Source organism: Tympanuchus pallidicinctus, unplaced genomic scaffold (genome assembly GCF_026119805.1).
Source record: "Tympanuchus pallidicinctus isolate F22 unplaced genomic scaffold, pur_lepc_1.0 scaffold16, whole genome shotgun sequence".
In the NCBI taxonomy this organism is placed as follows: domain Eukaryota; kingdom Metazoa; phylum Chordata; class Aves; order Galliformes; family Phasianidae; genus Tympanuchus; species Tympanuchus pallidicinctus.
Window position 1 is genome coordinate 19,615,742 of NW_026294679.1, and position 21,960 is coordinate 19,637,701.

The following is a 21,960-nucleotide window of genomic DNA, read 5'->3' on the forward strand; positions in this document are numbered from 1 at the left end:
TTCCTCACATGGGAATTCAGTTAGAGATAGCATGGCCTGAATCTGCTGTGAATGTTTTCCCCTTACCCAGCCAAGCCTGATAATCCTACTCTGCCCCCAGCTGTAGGGCTTTCATGGGTCAATAAATCAGATGCCAGGACAAGGTTTTCTTACTGTGCAGTTGCAAGCAGCCTGGACCATGATCCAGAGGACCTACGCTGCACACATGCCAACAGAGCTTCACAGTTACACAAGCCAGAGACAAAAGTTTACCTGGGCAAGCCTCTTGCTCTAGGCCAGGATCACCATTTGCTGGGCTGGGCTGGTGCCTGCTGTTTCACTGCACTACAGAGAAAGCCGAGGTCCGAAGATCTGGCTTTGGCTGAAGAGATTTTGCTCTCTTCAGGCTAGAAGGGACTTCTCAGGACAGTACACACACATAGTCATGTCACTGCCAACCACAATGCTGCAGCAGTTAAGAGGTGGTGACAGAGGTCAAACAAAAGAGGATCTCAGCCTCCTACTGACAGTGACATGAGTATGCAGCGGGTACACAGATCTGTCACAATAAAGGCACCAAGGGACGTTCACTGTAACCTTCGCTGAGCGTGTGTTTAGTCCTGCTGACAGCCTATGTCTTGGGACAAACTAAGAAAGGTCACAGCTTCTCTGAGCTTGGGTGGAAAAACCAGAACACAACTCTGGGTTTTTTCCCTGCAAACAAGGACTGGTGCTAAGAAAGTGTCAGGGCTCAAAGCAACAGACTTGCCAGATTTTGTTAAGAACAAATTTGAGATTCTCTGAAATGTCCTCTGTGGACATTTGGCAGACTGTATGAAGAGCAGCAATACAGATCTACAACACAGACCTTTCCAGTTCTCCTCTCTGGAGGAATGAGATGAAAGATGCAATCTATTTTTAGATAAAGTTTTCACATTACCAGTTTTCTGAGGTCCCACAATGAGGAACTTGGGGAGTCGATCACATGTTTTCTCTTTGGACCAGATATCCTTGTGCCTCTTATCATCACAGGGATTCTGCAGCGTAAGTGATGGGATTAAGCATTAGCACAGGAGCTAATGAAAAGGGGAGGAGAAGCTGGAAGGCAGTCCTCTAGGGAAGATGCTATTAGCATATGAGGAACACTTCACAGCCACGCTGTGAGTTAGATAAAAGCAGGAGGGAACATTTTTCAAAAGCCCAATGCAACCCAGAAGCCAAAGTCCCTCCGAGAGTGTAAACCACAGGACTTGCCCTGTGTAGCCACACTGGGCTGGGCCACCACGATAGTACAGCTAAGCATCTGTGAACTGCTGGCTGGCAGACAACTCTATCACCTTCAGTTAATTTCATCTGCTCATTATCAGGCAGAGCTGCTGCTCTGGGATAAAATGGAATAAACATGTTTTTATTTAATGAACATGAATTCTGTGGTGTGAAATTACTTTAAGATTAATCATGTTAACATGCCTGCAAAGCTCTTTGAGCAACAAACAGGGTTATTCCTCATACACTTAGCATTTCACAGCACTTTGCTCTATTGAAGCTTTTTAATGACCCAAATGTCTACAGCCCTCCTTCCAAACATTTTCACCAGCCTTTCCTGTTCCTAAGCTCACACCATTACCCCCTTCCCTTCCACTTCCAGCCTGAAGCCACAAAGGTTAAACCTAAAACCTTCATGCATTACCACTCTGTGCTCTGGATCACCAGTTCCTCTGCTTTAAATACGGAACATAGATCTAGGAAATCCAGGAGGAGTGATTAGAACAGTTTTCTCACCTGCCACAAGGGATTCTTCTCCTGAGGAAAGATTTCAAAGTACTTCTTTGCAAGCTGGACTGGGGGCAGTGTCTGCAGGCGAAGGTTGGTCCAGCACTGCACAAACTTGACCAGGCTCTCAAAAGTGTACAGTCCCAGGCGGTCATTCCCATAGTTAGACAGGTGGGTCATGAAGATGCTGATCTGAAAATAAGGACATGGGAAACTGCTGAATCAGATAACAGTATTGTTTCCTCCTGACTTGACTGTACTGTCAAGGAAGAGGCTGTTCACACCTCAAACTGCCCTGGCGGTCTTGGTTGACAAACATGCATCTGCCAGTGTACAGCAAGCACTGTGCTGATGAAAAACAAAAGAAATTTAGTGCTTGCAGAGTAGCAGAAACTAAGAAGAGGAGGGACAGGCATTTCTTAGCAACCTCTGGAAATGGTTGTAGAGGCTAAGCACTGCCTGTGAGTCCAGAATAAGCTCAAAATCCCACTCTAGTGGCTCTGGGACAGTGAGGGGAAACAAAGGTTAATCAGCCACCCTCTCCTAGTCTAAAACTTCCAAAGCCTGTTTTATCATAGAATCTTGTCATAGAATGACCTGGGTTGAAAAGGACCATAATGATCATCTAGTTTCAACCCTCCTGCTATTTGCAGGGTCACCTGGAAGAATGGGAGTTTCCCTGCCTCTCTCCAAGCACCCACTGCTGAACCTGCTGATGGTGCCAGGTGATGTCAGCAGGCAACCAAACACCGCTCTGGCAGTGAGCAGGAGTAGCCTTCCCTCTCACAGCAGGGAAAAGAAGGAAGGAGGATACGGATGGCACTGGATGAATACACTTGCGGCAGTACAGATGCTTGAATTCAGTCTCTGCACAGTGGCACCATGGAATGGTCTTAGTGCAACTAGAGGTACTTCTGGTACTTTGTGCCAAACCTTCCCCAAGGCACTGAAAATTAATGTAATCCTACTCTACCTTTGAATAGGCAGCAGCAAACAGTGGTAGCATTACCACACAAAGAAACTGAGCAGAGTTAAGGATTTATCACATTTGCCTGCCTGTGAATCTTTCACTTCTTATTTCCCACTGAACTGATGGAGCAGCCCTGCCAGGCAGGTTCTGGCACCTACACTTCAAGTGTTTGCACTTGGTGCTGCTGTGTAAAAACGATGTGCTGCAGGATCGAGTCCAGAGAGTGGTGGTCAGTGGCTCAATGTCTGGATGGAGATCAGTGATGAGTGGTGTCCCTCACAGGTCAGTGCTAGGACCGATACTCTTTAATATCATCATCAACGACATTGACAGTGGGGTGAAGTGCACCCTCATCAAGTTTGTTGGTGAGACCAAGCTGTGGGGTGCAGAGGGATGGGATTCCATCAAAAGTCACTGGACAGACTTGAGGAGTGGACCCAGGAGAACCTCAGGAGGTTCAACAAATCCAAGTGCAAGACCTTGCACCTGGGTCGAGGCAACCTTCATTATCAATACAAGCTGAGGGACGAAGGGATGGAGCACAGCCCTACTGAAAAGGACCTGGGAATACTGGCAGACAGTAAACTGGACATGAGCCAGCAATGCCCCCTCACAGCCCAGAAAGCCAACCATATCCTGGGCTGCATCAAAAGAAGTGTGGCCAGCAGGGAGAGGGAAGTGATCCTGCCCCTCTGCTCTGCACTGGTGAGGCCTCCCCTGGAGTACTGTGTCCAGATGTGGAGTCCTCAGCACAGGAGAGACATGGATCTGTTGGAGCACATCCAGAGGAGGGCCACAAAAATGATCAAAGGGATGGAACATCTCTCCTTTAAGGACAGGCTGAGAGAGCTGGGACTGTTCAGCTGGAGAAGAGAAGGCTGTCATGTGACCTGATAGCAACCTTTTAGTATCTAAAAGGAAGCTACAGCAAAGAAAGGAACAGGCTCTTCAGCAGGGTCTGTGCTGATAGAACAAGGGGAAATGGCTTCAAGCTTAAAGAGGATAGATTTAGGTTGGATATAAGGAAAAAATCTTTTACTGTGGGAGTGGTGAAGCACTGGAACACAGGTTGCCCAGAGGTGCAGTTGATGCCCCATCTCTGTAGACTGTCAAAGTGAGGCTGGATCAAGCCCTGGGCAACCTGATCGAGCTGTGCACGCCCTGTTCATTGCAGGGGAGTTGGGACTAGATGACCTTTAAAGGTCCCTTCCAACTCTAAGGATTCTATTATTCTTCAAACACAGCAAAACACAGAAAGATCTGGGCCACATCGTGGAGAAAATCAGAAGGCAAAAGGATGTACGCCGTGTTGTCTTTTGCCCAATTCTGACAAACACCAGGAAGATGGTGTGACAGCAAAGGTGGCTCATCCCTTTGATTTCCTGGTAGAACACTTAGAGAAAAACTTTGCTGCAAAAAGTGGCTTTCTCACTGACATAATCCAAGCAGGGAGGATGCAGGTCGCTATCTAGGACACTTGCAGGGTTTCCAGAATAAAAAAATGGTTTGCATGTGACCAAGGCTAGCAACCATGTCTCAAGACTAACTGTATTCAGTAAAATATTTATGCCAGCCATGCTCACACAAGCAATGCTGTCATTTGCAGAATCTCCAGCAACATGGCTTACAAGAAGGTAAGACAAGCCCAACCATTTCCTCGTGTTTCTGAGTGTGCAGTCATACCCTGTAACATATGCACTGGTAAACAAGGCTTGAAAGCTTGCAGTGCATTGCCACAGCTACTGTTAGCAAAACAGCTCCAAGTACGACTTCTGACATAACCTACGTTCAATTTCTGTTTCTTTCTCTCTCCCATCCACAATTGGTAACACACAGGACTAGTTCAATGGTCACACAGCCCTCCTCTCTCACTCTCTTCCACAATCAACAACGGCATGGAAACGATCAGAAAGATGTCCTTTGCTTCTGGGAAACAGACTGGGCACAAGGCAGCCTGTCCATTAAACATCAACAACTATTCTCTTCACTGACATCAGACCTTGTTCACTAGTCAGAAGATCAAACATCATCTGTTTGCACTGTGGAGTTAATCGCATGCACACAGGCTTGGAGACTCCTGCATATGTATACCCACTCAAAGAGAGCTGGAAGCACCACAAAGGATTGAGAGACACTGGTCCAAGTCTGCTGCGGATCACTGCTGGGACTGCGGGGCTGGCCAGCATTCTATCAACTCTCTGAGATGGCTCTATCAGAGTGGGAGGAATGCAAGAGTCTGAATCACTGCGCAATGAATGAAAAGGAGCTTAAAGCACGGTCCTCCACTGCTGACAGAGAGAGGAATGCTGCACTGCCAAAAGGAAGGGAAAGTAAACATACAAAATGTCTGAAGGCATCTAAGTTTTGAAAGTCAAAGAGCCAACAGAGTAACTGGCAAGTAAGGCAATCCTGTACCACAGCACAATCTTCCCAAGCTTTTTTGGATCATAAATCACCCTCAGCTGCCTCAATACTCACATGCTTATCAGTAAATTTTAACGGGTGGATCTACAAACTAAGTTTTAAAAGATTTCTTGACGCAGCCTTCTAGACCAGCAATGTCCTCTTAATTAGTCTGGCAACTGGTTTTCCAAGAGAGATCTAGAGCTCGTAAGTTTCGCAGTGATTATTTGTTTCTTTAAAATCTAGCTATTACAAAGTAGGACGAGGTGAAATGAACTCTACATATGGGAAGAGAGATCCAGAAAAGCTTCACTTTCAGTCTGACCAACGATGGCAAAGATCACTCCATATTTAAAGCCAAGAATAGCTTTCTCCTTATGAAAGACTCTTATTAAGGTGAATTTGCTGGTTGTGCGTAAAGTTAATAATTCTATTTGTGGTGGGGAGGACCAGCTTTTTAGCTAGGGCTACTGTAGACTCCTAACTTCTACAGATCATACACCAGGCCAGAATTGGTCACAGGCTAATGCTCAGAAATCCAGGACTTGTTTGTAAACTACAACCTGTGTGTGATGCACCCAAAATACATTGCAAGGATTTTTTTCAGTACCATGGTTCTAGGATTGGAGAAGCACAAAGCTCTAGGAAAAAAGAGAAAACAAAAAAAAATTAAACTCACTGAGAGAAGAAGTTTGATTTTCTGATTCACTGAGCCTCTGCAGCTCCAGCCAGAGGTGGCTAAAAGCTCTGTATTCAGCCCTACAATCAATATCCAAAGGAAGCAGAGAATGAAAAAAAATACCATGGTGAGCACAGTCACTGATGTTGCATGACAAATCTGACAAAACAAGTACTCAGTGACTGCGACCAGCACTCCACTCCATGGCTCACACCTAGTCAGAAACAAGCTGCTCTCTCTTGGACTGACTTGCATATGTTCTTACCAAACTTGGGCACTGATGGAAAAGATATATATAGGAGAAGTAAGAAGGCAGAAACTTGGAAATTCTAAGAAAAGACAAGATCAAGCAATGGCCATGGAAGTAGATTTTTCAAAAATCACTATCTAAACATGGCAGGAAAATGTTCATTCAGATAAATGGATGACAATAGGAGCCAAATCAGCTGTAGAAAGAAATAAATTCAGGAGCAGAATTGAGAAAGCTATCATACATAGGATCAGACAAAAAGGACAGCAGCCAATGAGCATGAAAGTGAAGGAGTGTGATCTACACTTGGAGAGGACTACAAAGCTTAATCTCCTACCCATTTAGGACTTTTTTTTAATGACTGCTTTTGGGGGGTTTTTTTGGTTGTTGTTTTTTTTTTTTCTTGTCTTTTGACACCTAGCACATCGTCCCAGCTTCAATGGGAAGTGAGAAATATGTCATTTGCCTTCCATTGCTAAAAATTGAGAAGGGGCTACATAGTGTTCAAGGTACTACAGTACAGTAGCTTGGTGTCTTGATGGAACTGATAAGCATTAAATGAGAAACAGCTGTGTCAGACACAGATATCCCAAAAATGCCTTAGGGTGACAGCTACATCACAAAAAACAGCATACACTCTCATACATAGTAATTACTTTCAGTATATGCATTCTGAAAGGATGGGAAGTACATTACTTAAGAAAAGCCCAGAGAAAGCACTTACAATAAAAATTCACCAGTGAGCCTGAGGATGAGCCAACAAGATTCAGATGTGTGTGGGACAGAAGGTACCAAGGCACATCTCACGAATAATTCAAGAAGGTGCAGCAGTGTAGGTAACACACTGCATTCTGGGCCACACTCAGCACATCACCCTGGCTCATTTCTAGATGAGGACTATTGCACTTGCCAACACTCAATACTTCTTCCTTAGCAGTGATTAAGGCAAAGAAACTTTAAATAGCTATAGCTTCCTTGGCCTTCTCTTTCACATCTCTTTAGCCTCACACTGAAGATATCCACACTGCAATTATTATTTTTATTATTGCACTGAATCAGCCTCAAGATCTAATCCTTTTCCACATCATGTGAATAAGCTGAGACACTCAGACATTGATCCCCCTTGAAGATGAGCTTACTGGGTTCAGGAGCACTGTCAGGAAGAGTTCACCACCACGAATGCTCTTGTCCAATTCCTTTGAGCCACCAGGATATTCATTGTAGAAGATAGTGTGAGTAAAAAGGCCACAGGTCTGTCGAGGCAGAACCTGACAATATAGAAGAAAAGTTAGGTAAGAGGCAGATGCAACAGAAATCTATACATGGATGTGTCTAAGCAGTACTATACAGATCAATATGAAGAGTAAGGGATATAAGCAACATAGTTTCAGAGGACTCTTTGATATTCCTCCCAGACATTTACTTAGCACAGCACTTAGCAAACAAGTAAGTGACTGGGACATAAATTTAATCTTGTCATGCTTAATTTTGCTCTCTGTTAAGAACTGACCTCTGAATTCTACTAAGAAATAAAAAAAACTGTAGCCAAGTTCCATTTCTTTACTTCACTTAATAATTTTGGAAATATGGATGATACTGAGATTTATGTTTTTGCTGCAGGTCATTAGGAGAGCATCCCCTGGGAAGAAAATGTGCACTGCTCAGGAGCCTGTGGGCTCTGCTCACCCAGCTGTGCTCACCATGATTCCATTATGGATGAATCCATGTCGGTACCGGGCAGGTCGCAGATGTGGGTATTCCTCTGTGCTTGTTACTTGGATGCTCCAAACAGATTTCCATGCCTCATAGAGTTGTGTGTGGACAGGATAAACCCCAGAATGATGGGGGGCTACAGCATAGCCTAAGTCTGTGGGGATCCCATGCTCCTGGAAGCAGAATACACATCCTGATCATCCAATACTTAATTATTATTCTTACTAAGGATCATTAAGCAACAGTTTCCAAGCTGGAGCCAAGAGGACAGAGTAAAAAGACATCTCTCTTGACTGGGAACTTGAGATACTTCTTGCATTATGTACCTGTAGAAATAGGAAGGGCGATTCTGGACCAACAAGAATGTTCAGCACTTGGAACAGCTGCTGCAAGAACAGTCTTGTAGCTTGCAGGTGTAACACTTCAGATTAATTCAAAGCCTCAGGTCAGGCTCCTTGGTTACTACAAATGAACTAATCAGTGCTGTTAAGTCACGCATCTCACACACACTATGCCTAGGTCTGAGCCACTGGAGCAGGAAAACAAAATATCTTTAACTGACATAGAAGGCAAGAAGACAACAGCTGGGGCCTGCCTTGAAGATGGCAATTCAAAGAAAAGCAGGCATGAAACTAGTGGCTGTTGAGGCTGAAGATATGGAGCCCAGAGCTATACTAAAATTACAAGAGATAACTGAATTTCATGGTTCTTAATTTCACTATGTGGTTCTGGTAATAATATGAATGATGACAGTTCTGCCCTGGTGGTACACAATAAAACCAGAGTCCCTAAATGAAGCAACAGCCTTCCCTTCCCACTGCTAGCTTGTCTTATGTTAAATATGTATAACTGTGTTCTGTGCCTTTTCTCTCTTAGCAAGAGACCTCAATGTTACTTAAGCATGAAAAGAAGGAAATGAAATTGTTTCTATAATGCTGCAACTGTACTCTGAATTTGGGATCATTCCAACTCTGCATGTGTCATGGAAACATGAGACAGCAGCTTGCTATTCCCAAGGAGATTACCATCAACAGAACCAAACTGGGGTTGAAAAGGACACATCTTTTCAAACACATGCTATATTCAACTCTGCTGTAAGCATGAAGCAGACATTGTCTATAATGCAAGACGTTCAAGGTTTCCCTCCTCTTCTGCCAAAACCAGGGATTTTCCCCTGGACTTCCTAGATAAAAGACTCCCTCCAGCATTATCTGAGGAGGCCAGAGCCAGGACACAGAGCATTTTATACGACAGAGTAGATAACTTCCTACAAAACCAGTCTGAATAAGGATTGAAAGGAAATGCCTTCTCACTGCCAGTTTATACAATAATTGGATTTGGAAGGTAATGCTACAACTAGTTCACACCTCAGCAAACTACAGCCCTGGGATTTGCACCCTGGAATGTGGCGGAGCTGCCTGGGGCCATGCAGGTGCCAGGAAACACTGCACAGACAGGCATGAGAATTCTGTTTCTTGCCTGAAGACAGCAGGAGGCACGCACCAATTTAAACTTTTAGGGCTGGCTTTTTTAAATGCCACTGTGTTACTTGGCTAACATTTGTCTTCAGCAGGGTCTGAACAGCTATTCCAGGGGAAGAATGCTTTAGGATTAGTACTGTAACGGAATGTGATGGCCCTTACCACAGCAAACTGTTTGTTGAGCTTCATCTGCTCAGCCAGCACAGTGACATTGTGGAAAAGATGAGGCTGCATGTGACTCCACATATGAGGGAACCACCAGAACTCCTTCCTATGCTTGAGTAGCATGTCGTCACCTTCATCTTCCTCATCTGTACCTACAGAGAGCAGACAAGGAGATGCAAAAAGACAAAGCAGAAGAAGGGCTCAATGTTTCTAAGCAGTTGTTCCAACAGAGGATCAAGCTCTGAGTAATGTGTTACACACATTGCACATGCACATTGCATATGCACATGCACAAAGAGTAAGGTAGGGAGCTGACAAAAGTTGCAAGTAGTAAAAGAGATGCATCACTTCTGCCAAGAACCACAACAGAGCTACATGATAATGTGCCCTGTACCATGAAGCTCCCGCAAACACGTGGGCCATATGCAGGTGCTGGGACAAAGGGGTGCCGGAGGCTTACCTGTATGGTAGAATTTCCCTGAGAAGCCCAGGTTGAAGGTGAAATTTGGGACTAAAGTTCTCAGCTTATTCTGGGTGCTCAGTAAAGCCTGTTTGAATGAAAGGAAAAAGAAATGTTCACACTCAATCTGTTCTGTAAGATTCCTCCGCTCTACTGGTGCCAGCTCAGTCTGAAGAGGTGTCACAGGAGATGGAGCTAAGGCACTGTTACCTGTGGAGTGACAAAGCCAAGGGTTCCCAATAGAGCCTTTATGTGAAGTACCATCTTGCCTTACTGAACGATGTTGCTTTAAAAACAGTCATATCCATCTCTCATACATTCTCTTCACCTCACTGTAAAGTACCCAAAGCACCTGTGCTGAGGCAAAGGAACAAATCTCACCTCTGAGCAACAGCTCCCTCAGTCTTCCCAGGATCAACCTCAACACTCCCTTCCCCTCCCTGTCAGTTGGGGACCTTTTACCTTTCTCCAAGTCTGTGGATTAAAGAAAAGCAAGATAGAACTGGACCTGGGGCACTGAGGAAAATAACTATCACAAAGAGTAACTAAGCGTTCCAAGGCAAAGATTCGAAGATGAAAGGTGGATTCACATGTGAATACCCACATAAGGAGTCCTGCAATGACAGGGAGGAACCTCTGGCTTGAAATTTTCCTGGATTCTGGAAAAAAAATCCTGGGTGAGCTGACATTCACAGTCATGATTTCTCCTACAGGTTCTCTCTTCCTTGCCTTCAGCTTTGAATGTCCAAAATAATTGCTATAGCCAAAGGGAAGGAGCCTTGTGCCACAACCCCAAGGTCCAGCAACAGACAGCAGACAGACTTGACAGAAAAGAAAGCTGCTCAGTATGCCATGAGCAAGATGTATACTAATTCTAGTCAGATTTCTTCTGGTAGAAAACAGTGAAAATCAAAGCCCTGAAATGCATCCTCTGCTATTACCTGTATGTTGGGAACAGTGTCACTGACGGAGCCCCCTGTGGGAGCAGCTCCTGATCAAAGAGGGACTTGGCAGGAGGGTGGTTGGCAGGTTACAGAGATGGTCCTGTTCCCACAGTTATTTATATTTTAACAGCTTTTCTAAGAAAGCAGTTCAGCAGTGGATGCACCAAGGTGATGACCTTTAACACCAGCCTTGGGATAAATGCAGATGTACATGCACATAACACAGGAGAAAGCACACAGACTTCTTGGAACTGAGGAGATGGGCAGATCTTCCTTCATCAGCTGTCTTTCTCTTGCTTCAAGGGGCACAAATGAGCACAACAATGTTGCCTTCACGTGCCTCCTGATCTATAGGCACTGTTTAGGCACACTGCCCCTCAGGTACTGGAAAGTGCTTTGACAAATGCCAACTCTGCTGAGGAACTACTTTTGTCATATACCACTGAAGGTATCCTGAATGAGCCACTGCTGTTACTAATATTTCAAAATAGTGTTGACCCAAACACTGACCATCACATTAACTTAAACACAACTTAAGTAACACAACCACCCATTTCTTTCATATGCATCTTGGAGAGAGGTGATTAGTGGACTAAACTGAGACTTTTTTACCCAAGACAAGCAGCCCACGACCCATCCATCTCACACATGGCAAGGTGGAAAGACCAGACAGTTTATTTCTACAGTGCTGAATACACACCCCATGCTTTCCAATGGCCCCAAATAACAAAGCTTTCAGACTTTTCCCTAGAGAAACACTTAACTGCTCGTTCCCCATCTCCACACACACATACAACAGCAAGAAGAAATTTCTACAGAGATCCCAGCTCCTCCGTGACCACATGACTACTACACCTTTATCCCAGTTCCCACTCAAGGGTGGTATTTTGAGAGATGTATGGCATATGACATCTCCAGAACTCACTACACATGCAAGTAGGGCTTAACAAGGTGACATGCCAGCAGCACTGACGGCTGAAATCTTTTTTGCTGCTCAAGTTCCTGAATAGGCAGTGGGAAATCAAGTTCCTTTCACACAAGGCACAGGGAGCGCTGACTAAGAGCTGTGCTTCTCTCTTCAGAGAAGAGCCTGTTTGCCCAGCTGCTTAATAGTGACACCACTACTCCCAGCACAGAATCAGCACTTGGAACACTTAGGCAGGAAAGTACCACTTCCTCATATTGCCCCTGGAGCTGTCCCACGCCTTTCCACTTCTCTCTGGTGCCCTGAAAGGCACATCCACTTCCTCAAGATTGAGTGGGAAGGTAGAGGGAGGAAAGACAGCAGCTAAGAGGCTTAGCATTTCTCTGCGCTGAGGGAGATTTAAAGCCTGGCTGGGGTTACCATGACGACACATCTGTCTGATGATAAATCCCCAAAAGCTGTGCTCTGGCAGGCAGCAATCCTTTGTGGCTGGGGAGGGACCCAGGGAGAGTCCATGGGGACCCTAGCAATTCTGAGACTGTGGAGCCCCGTGGAGCCTAGCAGAGCCCTGCCTTCCTGAAGGGTTTATTGCTCATCACGTGCCATCCCTGCACTGATGCTCGGTCTCTCTCACAGCTGCATGGCACAGAGTACGTCTGAATAAATGCCTTTCATTGCACAGGATCAAAGAGAGTAAGGTGCCAAGCAAAATATTTGGAAATTCATTAAAAAAAAAAAAAAAAAAAAAAAAAAAAACCCACCAAAACCAAACCACCTACCATCCACTGTTCCCTAGCATATGGGTTCCAATCCAAGGCAAAACAATACAGCTGTGGGAATGGGCTGGGAAGATGGCGTTTCTCACTTGATACCCCTGCACTCTGTTTCTCTTTTACTTAACAAGCCAGATACAAGCAGATCCTCAAGTCCATATTTAAGGAATTGCACTAGATGCAGAGCTTGTATTTCAGCTGTTCCCCATCTCTATAAAGAAAAGTTTCTTACCTTCGAAAATCACTCTTCACAAATTTCTATTTTGTCTTCCTTTCCAAAAATCCTTCCAAGATGTATACCTGTATACGAGCCAGCCCAAAAGGCCCCTTCCCTATCTCTGCTTTCTACTAGAAACTCAGCAAGGCTCATCCCAGAAGGAAAAGATGGTGTGTCCAACAGAACCCCATGAGAGCTCAGAATGACTTCATGCTTGTCACAATCCATCAAGAGTCTATCATCTAGGCATCACATTAATACAGAATTCAACTTTCACATCACTCTGCTTTTTTACCTATGAATATACATATTTTTTAATCTTCTAAAAGCTTTTGCAGTGCTTCACACAAACCCTGAATATTATCTCCTCTATCTGAGGTATCTCTAAAAAAGCAACAAAAGAAGTGTGGGAAACAAGGTTGAAAGGTGGATGCTAGGATGAGAGGATACCATAAAGTTTGGAAAACCTTGGACAAATGATAAAGAACATAATAAATACTTTTGCAAAATATAGTGGGAGCATCCAAGGCATCCAAAGCACTGCTGCAGAAACACCTCCTTCAGTGGGACTGCCCATCACAGAGCAGCACATTCTCAAAAGGTCTTCTGCAGTTTCCTCATTGCCTGGTGGTAGCACTGGCATAGCTCAGAAAAGTGCAGTCAGAAGAGAAAGCCCTCAGTGCTTGTGTTCCCAGCTCCCAGCAATGCCAGAATCAGGCAGTTAGAATTGCTGGGTATTTTGATTTCAGCTAAGATTATCATGTGCAATTTAGAAAGGTGAGAGCTGATTGATAGCTGTCCTTACTAGACTCTCTTCCACCCTCACCATTCAATAACCCAAAGTCCTCAGTTTTCACTTAACTTGCTCTCAGAATCAGGAGCAATGATTGCTTGCTATTTATGCCCTTGTAGAGATTACCACCAGACAGGCAAAAATTCATCTGCTTAATCTTCTTTCCTCATACCTAAAGCAGACCAGGAAGGATCACAAAAGCCAGATCCTTCCTGCATTAGTCTTTGTTGGCCAGTTCCATGGAGGTTTGGTAAATTCAGAGGATTATGATTTTACAACAGACTGAATGTGGACTTGTTGATAAGAGAAAGGATTCTCTGAGATTTTGTTTTGTTAATTATGTGCAGTTCAATCCCTGGTGAACTTTACAAGGGAAAAACATTTTCCTTGAGCAGCTCCCAAGTGGTTCACTTCAGTAGAGGACTGCAAGTTCTTGCTCCAGCCCTTCAGCAGAAACAGGAACTCAAGGGGTGAGCATCTTTAAAGTAAAAACAAACAAGATTGCTTTTTTTTTTCTTTTTCTTTTTAAAGATAAAAAGCTAATCAGTCCTCCTCTAAACATCACAAATAAAAACATCTCTCATAGACATCTAACATAGACACCCATGCATTCAATCAAATTCTGGCCAGCATTTCCTTTCAATAGTCATTTTGTCTGGGAAGCTGTTTGAACATGGATCTGTATATGGCAAACAAGCACACTGGGATAGCAGAGTCAATTTTGTACCTTCACACAACATCCAATCTTCAAACCACTCCCCCGACCACTGTAATCTAAGCTTCAAGATAAGGAACTGTGTGTTGAGATAGCAGCCTTGAAACACAGCTTTTATATAAAAGGCCAAAGAAAATGCCAGCTGTTCCATCACTATTATATTCCCCTCTCCCCACAGCTAGAGGCTATCAACAAATCCATGTTGTTATTTCTTGCTTTTAAAAAATAAAAATTCATTAACCTCTCATGGCTCTGCAATCAGAGAACTTCTTTTAAATAGATAAATCTGGGCTTTATCTGCTTTGCCTGAGATTCTCTGCTTACTGATCGCAGATTATTCCTCCATTTCACCGTTAAAACCCAAACAAAGCATCTTTTGGAATTATCTTGTCTGGGTTTGTTTTTATCATCACTGGAACAGCCTTTGCCTCCAGAAGCTTTGGTCAACTATCCTCTGTTTTCTCACACTGGTCTGTAACCTGCTCAGACAACACAGAACTGGGAATCTCCATGTGTTTGAACTAGAAGGTGCAAGAGAAGACTATGATCACTCAGAAAATACACTTTCAGAGCATTTCAGTATCTCAGAACAAAGGGATACTGCAGTGAAATGAAGAAAATGTTAGCATTTTCTTTCAAGTAAAGTTACATACAATTGTTCCATTTTTTTTTTTTTTATAAGTCCCAGTTAGTCATGATCAAGGGTGGCTGTAAAGGATTATTAAGGAATTGAGCAAGTAAAATAAACAACGGTTTGCAATTAGAGCTGCTTCAAGTATCCAGCTTTGAATGAATTAAAAAGATAAAACGAGCTCTAAAAACAGCAAGATCTAAACAGATCCCAACCTAAACTTGGCATCAGAACCATGATTTAAAATCTCACACCTGAAAAAACTGAGACGAGATGAATGATGCACTCTGCATGGATGCATACAAAACCTAAGAAGTGCTAAGACTCCCAGTGAGGAGGGAGAATGTTCCTGGAAACGTGTTAAGAATTAGGTTTAGTTCACGTGAGGGGATGCACACGCGGAAAATTACTTTGTTTTATATCTATGCCCCAGATATTCTCTAACTTTGGTTGAAAGAACATATTGCCCTTCTTCTCAGCATGTTTCCAAAACAACTTTGAGGCAGCTGCTGTCATAGGCTTACTGCCATCATAGCTGGTATTCAGCCTTTCCCTTACAGCTTTTTTAGAGGTTTCAACATAGGCTTATTCCCTTGTAAGAAAGGAGATAAGACAGACCATCACAGACATCCTCCTTTTAGATTCAGAGATGCCAGATCCTACAAAGCACATGCTCAATTTAAACCTGAAGAAAACTTGTTGTGAGTACTGCATACTGTGCCTCAGCATCTCTGCAGGTTATTTCTCTGTGTTTAAGATGAGAAAAATTGTAGCAATCAACTCCTTCACTCAAATTAAATGCAATCTTGACATTCCTGGCCTACCGCGCACAAAGGAATTTCATCTGGGGCCTATGATTTTCTGGGGATTTTACCTCTACGTCAGACACTTTCATGCGAGTGCCCTCTTTTCCCACAAATATATCATCTATGTCCACCAGGATATAGCGATCAAGCGTGAGACACAGGCGCTTGCCAGTCAGGTAGGCAATGGCATCCACGAAAATCAGTTTGTGCAGCCAGAAGTTGAGGTTATTGCCAAAGAGAACCCGCTGGATCCCGTCATGCAGACCCAGATCCTGCACCACTGTGGCATGCAATGCTTTGTGGGTGGCCAGGTGAGGAATGGACTCTGAGGACTTCGTGCTGGCCAACAGCACAGGTTCATAGGTGCTGTGGTTTGACTGGAATACAGTCCAGTCATCACCAGGCAGGGGACCCTGCTCCACCTCATTAGCCCGTGTAACATAGAGCAGAGGAGCACTGGGATTGATGTGATAGTCCCGCAGCCCCAAGTTGGAATGTAGGAACAGGGGGAAACCCTTGAGCTGTGCACTGAGTAGGCTGTTCTCGTTGGCTTTGAAAAAGCCTATAATCCCCACTCCGTACTCTACACAGTATTTGTCCAGCAGCTCTCGGTTCCAAGCGTCTAGATTCACATATTTGAGGATATTCTCATAGATAATAAGAGCATAGCGTCCCCTATCTTTGTCTGTCAATGTTGGCATATCCCCTTTACCAGGGGCGATCTCTGTCCTGTATTTAAACCGGCTAGATTCCAGGATAGCCACTATTTCCTGCCCCAGCTGGGAGTAGATGCTTTCTACAAAGACCAGCACCACAGGATCCGTGCGTGAGGTGTCCACAGATTTTGTAAGCCTCCAGCTGGCTTGCGGTGGGATTGAGATGCGGTGCTGGTTGCTGCAGTCACTGAAGGGCAGGGGTGGTGGCTCCTTGATTTTGGGACTGTTCGTGACGTAGTAAGCCAGGATGCACATGGAGATCAGGCTGAAGGCAATGAGCAGCAGGATCAACCTGTGGAGCTCCAGCTGTCGCACATGCCGCACTACTTTCCACAATTGAATCATGGTGAGGCGGGCTGCCCACCCTCCTCACACCCTGCAGCCACGTCGCTCCTCAAATCTCCAGTGCCACCACGGCAGTACCCAGCAGCAGCTTTCAAAAAAGTAACAGCAGCTGCAGAGAGAGACAAAGCAAAAGCAAACAGCTACCAGGCTAGACTCCCAGGGATGTGCCATTTATCTCAAGTAACCATGGCCCTCAATTCCCATTGCTCTTTTGTGTGCTTCCTCCTGTTCCTCTTCTCTCACTCAGAAAGTCTTTTGGAGGAGGGGGGTTTCCTGAGTGTTGTCTTCAACAGCAAATCAGTCTGTCATCCTGTGCACAAGCACTTTCAGCTCAGCCTTCCCAGGTGTCCTGTTTCTCATTTAGCAATTTTGCATTCACATGATGGCACCGTCTCTTTGCATCCTGCAATTTAAAAGAAAAAGTCAATTCTTAGTATGAATTCATGGCATTTAATGGCTTTGAAATGAAATGGCAGGACCAGCAGGTGCTAGGTGGGCAATATCGCTAGCCTGTTACCAGGCAGACCTGCTCTCTGTGAAATGACATACATGCTTTGTACAGCAGCTTGGCAGAGCTGCAGAACCACCATCGCATCCTTTGGAAAAGAGATCCTGGCAGTATGCAAGGATGCAACACCCTGGGGGAGGTTCTCACACCTCACAGCAAACAGAGCTGGGGAATCCAGCCTTCCCTCACTCCTCTTTATGCCACTGAACACGATATAAAAATGCTTTTATTCTAGTGTTGGTTTCTATATAGACAGGAGAAGGACAGAGCCTCACAGTGCCTTTCCTGTCCTGTACTATACTACCAACAATATGTTGACTCCTTGCCAGTGACTTCCTGGGACCTTGGGATATGGAAGTCCAGAACTCAGCACGCTGTTTCAAATTCCTGCCACCTCTCCTGTTCTGCAGCTTTCCTTGGTTCTCAGCCCTGTCTACAAGGCAGTCTCACTTCTGGGAACTCATGTTCTTCCAAGGTTCCTGAAACACTGCTCTGTGACGGCAGCATGCCTTGAGTATCACTGGTGCCAGGGGGCAAGAGCTACCCCTGCACTGTGTGGCTCATCGCTGCCAACTGGTTCATACACAGTTGGAGAAGAAACACCTCTTGAAACCTTCCACACCTTCTCTCACATGCCACTCATGTGAAGGCTTCATGTTGTGAAGCTCCCTCACCTCCCGCGTTCTGTTTATGACAACAGACTATTTCACCGTATGTTGTTATTTTTCCAGGATAAAATGCTCAGCAAAGCCAACCACACCAACCCATTTAAAACACAAACACCAGGGAAAGTAACTACACAGTGTCTTGGTTTAAAAATTACATTAAACCACTGTGTAGGTTTCTCTCCCTTACCAGAAATGGGACCGCCTACAGCAACAACACGAGTGTGGATACAGGCATATTTTTGGGGAGCATCTGCTGCCCATCTGAGCACAGCAGGAACACCCTGAAAACCACATGCTGCTCACCCAGTCGTGCTCGCAATGAGCTTCCACAGCAGTTAAAAACTTCTCTCAAAATCTTTCTTACTTGTGCACCCACACTCCTGCAGGCATGCTCCACCACATTCAGCCCTTCTAACCACCTACGTGGCTGGCACAGCTCTAACACCAGGAGGCACAAGAGCAACAACAACAAAAGTACTAACAAAACAGTTCATCATCTCTACATTCCTCCCATTCTTAAGCCTGTTATCATCTGATAAATAACATTAGAAGATTTTGCATGAGCTTAAGACAGACATAAGGGTTTTTATATCATAAGTGAGGGTTTTAACAACCATCTCCACCAGAAAAGAAACCACTTGTGAGACAGATGCTTATTTTGTAATGTGTATTACTGAACAAACAAAATCCTTCTGAGTCAGGGAAAAGATCAGCACATAGATGAGGCCAGAAGTCCACTCCAAAGATTCCCACCAGGCTTCTTTTCCACACTGCTGGTATTGTTTGAAGTAGAGATTTAAAAAAAAAAAAAAAAGCAGATTTTATACAAAAAGATATAATGTTGATAATTTTGTAACAGTGAATGGAAAATAGAGTGCTCTTCATACAAGCCTTATAATGATCATTAACTATCATCCAAAACAACTTCTATGCTGTAAGCTCAGGAGAGTAGTTTGGCTTGTTCAGTGCACAACAAAGCCCAGCCCTTGTGAACCAGTCTGTAAATATAAAGTATATTGCACTCCACATTCTGTTGGAGAACCTGATACAGCAAATCTTGTTGAAGGTCACACTGCAAGGCAGAAGATGAATCAAGATTAAAAAAAAACCAACACACTCTTTTTTTTCCAGACTCCAACTGGATGGAGCCTGCATGCCCAAATGGCCCTCTCTCATGACAGAGCGGGCTTTGGGAGCCCAGCTCAGCTACTGACAATAAGCTGCGCTTGCTTCAAGGCAGACAATTGATCATCTTTCTGTTCTGCCTCTATATACTGGTCTTACTGGAAAAAGGACAAGAGGAGGAGAAATTACCAGGGAAGGAATAACAAAAAATACACAAAGGGAATTCAAATGGATTTTTTTTTCTTTTTTTTCTTTTTTCTTTTTTTTTTGGTGTATGTTACTGAAATGAAAACACTTGATCCTCTGCATAGAATTGCAGAATATAAATATAGCTCGTAATTCCAGTTTGAGTCAATAAGGAGTGCCAGTGTGGCAACTCAGTATCAAAAACACATGCCACCTGTCAGAAGCAAATGGGGGAACAGCCTTTGGACCACCACATCAAGCCCTGCCCACCCCACTGCCTCTGCATACAAGGCACTGATGTTACTATCCTTACCTGGCACTAGAGCTCCTGGGACATGTTTTCACTGCAGAGGCAGTGGCAGAGAGAGGCAGAATTCAGCAAAGCAGACACAGGTTAGAGAGAACCACATAATAAATACCGCATCTTTTTATGAGGTGAATTCCATACAAGACACGCCAAATAAACAGCTCCAGGCACATCAGTTGTGAAGTAAAGCAGCCTTCATTCCAATCCTGTACCATAAATCCGTACAAAACACTCCACTCTGGGTCCTACATTCTCAATTTTGACTGAGAAGACTGAGAATTGCAAGTCACTGTCTTCCCAAACAGCTCACATTCCTTTCAGTTTTTGATCCCTTTAGATGAAATAGAATAATTAGACTATTTGGGATTCCCTGATATGTCCACGATCTTCATGCGTTAGACAAAATGGCATTTTTACAGGCAAAAATAATCTGAAGAGGGAGTTAAAAACTCAATAGTCTATATCACCTGCAGAAACTTCCAAGCAAGTGCCTTCTGGTGGAACTCATAATCTAAGCACCAGTGTAACAGTAAGAACACAGAGTGTACTGATCTGTGCCAAAGCCTGGCAATGTAATACATTACTTTTATGATTCTAGCCCCAGAGTGTCAACGTGAAGAGCACCTTCTCTGGTTCTCTCACTCACCTCTCCCAATTCGTTTTTAGTGTTTTGCAAAGAGCTGTAGCTTCAAATTTCCTGTATCGGTTTAAATATGAAAATCACAAGGCAGCTGGATTATTCTGTAGAATAAGGACAAAACTGGAGTTTTAAGCTGGGCTACCACACCTGCAGTGCCCAACTGAGGGGCAAGAGGGAGAGGAAGCCCCTTTCTGGGCACTTGTGAATCACAGCAGTGTTTTGATAACAATGACTCCATTCAAGCCTCTAGCGAAGCTACAAAACAAGCCCCCATTTGTTACATGGGTGAGCTCAAAAAATCAAAAAAATAAAAAAAAAAATTTAAAAAAGGCCTGTATCAGATTGCTGCTCAAGAATCTGTCAGCTCTGATCTCTTTAACAAGGCTTCACAGCCAGAGGGCATGCCAGCTGGCACAGCATGCGTTAAGCTCTTTGGGGACCACATTAGCTAGTTGAGGTTCAAAGAAAAAAAAAAGTTAAAAAAAAAAAAAAACCAACAAAAATACCCAGCAAAATTTATATTGAAAGGTAAGAGAGATGTCAGAAACCACTCACAACTCAAAATACAAAGCTCTGAAAAATCTACACCAAAGTAAACAAACAAAACACCACTCACCACACTGAAAATTAATCCCACTCAAAAGAAAAGAAAATACATGGCTCCTCTTTTGAGATCGAACTCCTTGGAATTCATCACCATAAAAACTTCAAGTTTAGAGGTAAGTTAAGGTTTGCTCCAAACTCTCTTACTGCCAGCTTACCAGCACTGCCTGAGCGCAAACTGCAGGAGGAGGCAGTCTGAAAGCACAGGAAGGATGTACTACTTTCTGGTGCACTGACACAGGCTCAGTGAGCTCCCGTCCTACCAGGAAAGCATCGCTATATCAGAGAGTACCAGGTCCATCGTCAGCTACCTCGCAAATCACCAGCATAAAGATAAACCCTTTATAAAACTTAGAAGCTCTGTTTCCTACTGATATACAGTGCTAATGTGAAACACAAACCATTTAAAGAATCATCAGCTGCTAAACCACATGGCAACTGATGTGATGTGAAAGCAAGATAATAATCAGAATTGTGTGGTTTCAATATCTGATCTCCAGATATTTCCAGCACTCTGAATTATTGTGGAGATCGGTACAAAAACCCAGTACTCATCCAAAACCAGAGACAAGAATATCCATATATTTTCTAGGAGCTGCTAACACACTCATGCCAAGGCACAAGGAAGATGAGAGACAGGAAGGTGCTTTGGGCACGAGAGGGATTGCAGTAACTGAGTTACAAAGGAATCAGAGACAGAATTTGATCCATTTTCCAACCCATTCCATTTTAATGTTGTCATCATGACACAGAATTCCTCCCTTGCCTGGCTCCTCCTGGGACACCGCAACCTCTCCCTTGGCTGTAGTGATTACCCATATGTCAGGCCTGCAGGCACTGCTCAGCTCTCTTGTGAATATGAAGAATCCAGTAATGTCAGCAGAAAATGGTGAGCCTTCAGAAAAATGGGGGTGGCTGTATTCCACGTACTGGATTAAAAAAATACTTTGGAAGTTACAGCCACATTGTAATGTAATTGCCAATCAAGCTCACGTCTGGGCTCTGGACATGTGTATCAGCTAGCACCCACTGCCAGTCAAATCCTGCAGTGAGACACTGCCCACAGAATTCCAAACTCAGATCAAAGAGGCAAGAAACAGCAATGGTGCCTACTCTGCTCCTACAGACACACTCAGAGCCTCCAGGCAATGCTGTGCTCTGCTTAGATGAGTCCCTGTGCAGGGA

General features: G+C 44.1%; 1 protein-coding gene across 3 annotated transcripts in view; it reads right to left on the reverse strand.

Moving 5' to 3' along the window:
- Window positions 1-21,960, reverse strand: part of NDST2 (N-deacetylase and N-sulfotransferase 2) — a 127,637-nt gene that overhangs the window by 6,934 nt on the left and 98,743 nt on the right. For all 3 annotated transcript variants that reach the window (XM_052678225.1, XM_052678227.1, XM_052678226.1), the window contains 7 exons: window positions 15,746-17,141; window positions 9,874-9,961; window positions 9,411-9,565; window positions 7,755-7,940; window positions 7,194-7,322; window positions 1,762-1,944; window positions 920-1,016 (listed from right to left, as the gene is read on the reverse strand). In XM_052678225.1, coding sequence (XP_052534185.1) covers window positions 920-1,016; window positions 1,762-1,944; window positions 7,194-7,322; window positions 7,755-7,940; window positions 9,411-9,565; window positions 9,874-9,961; window positions 15,746-16,738 — 1,831 coding nt within the window. In that variant the 5' untranslated portion in view covers window positions 16,739-17,141. The remainder of the gene's footprint in view (window positions 1-919; window positions 1,017-1,761; window positions 1,945-7,193; window positions 7,323-7,754; window positions 7,941-9,410; window positions 9,566-9,873; window positions 9,962-15,745; window positions 17,142-21,960) is intronic.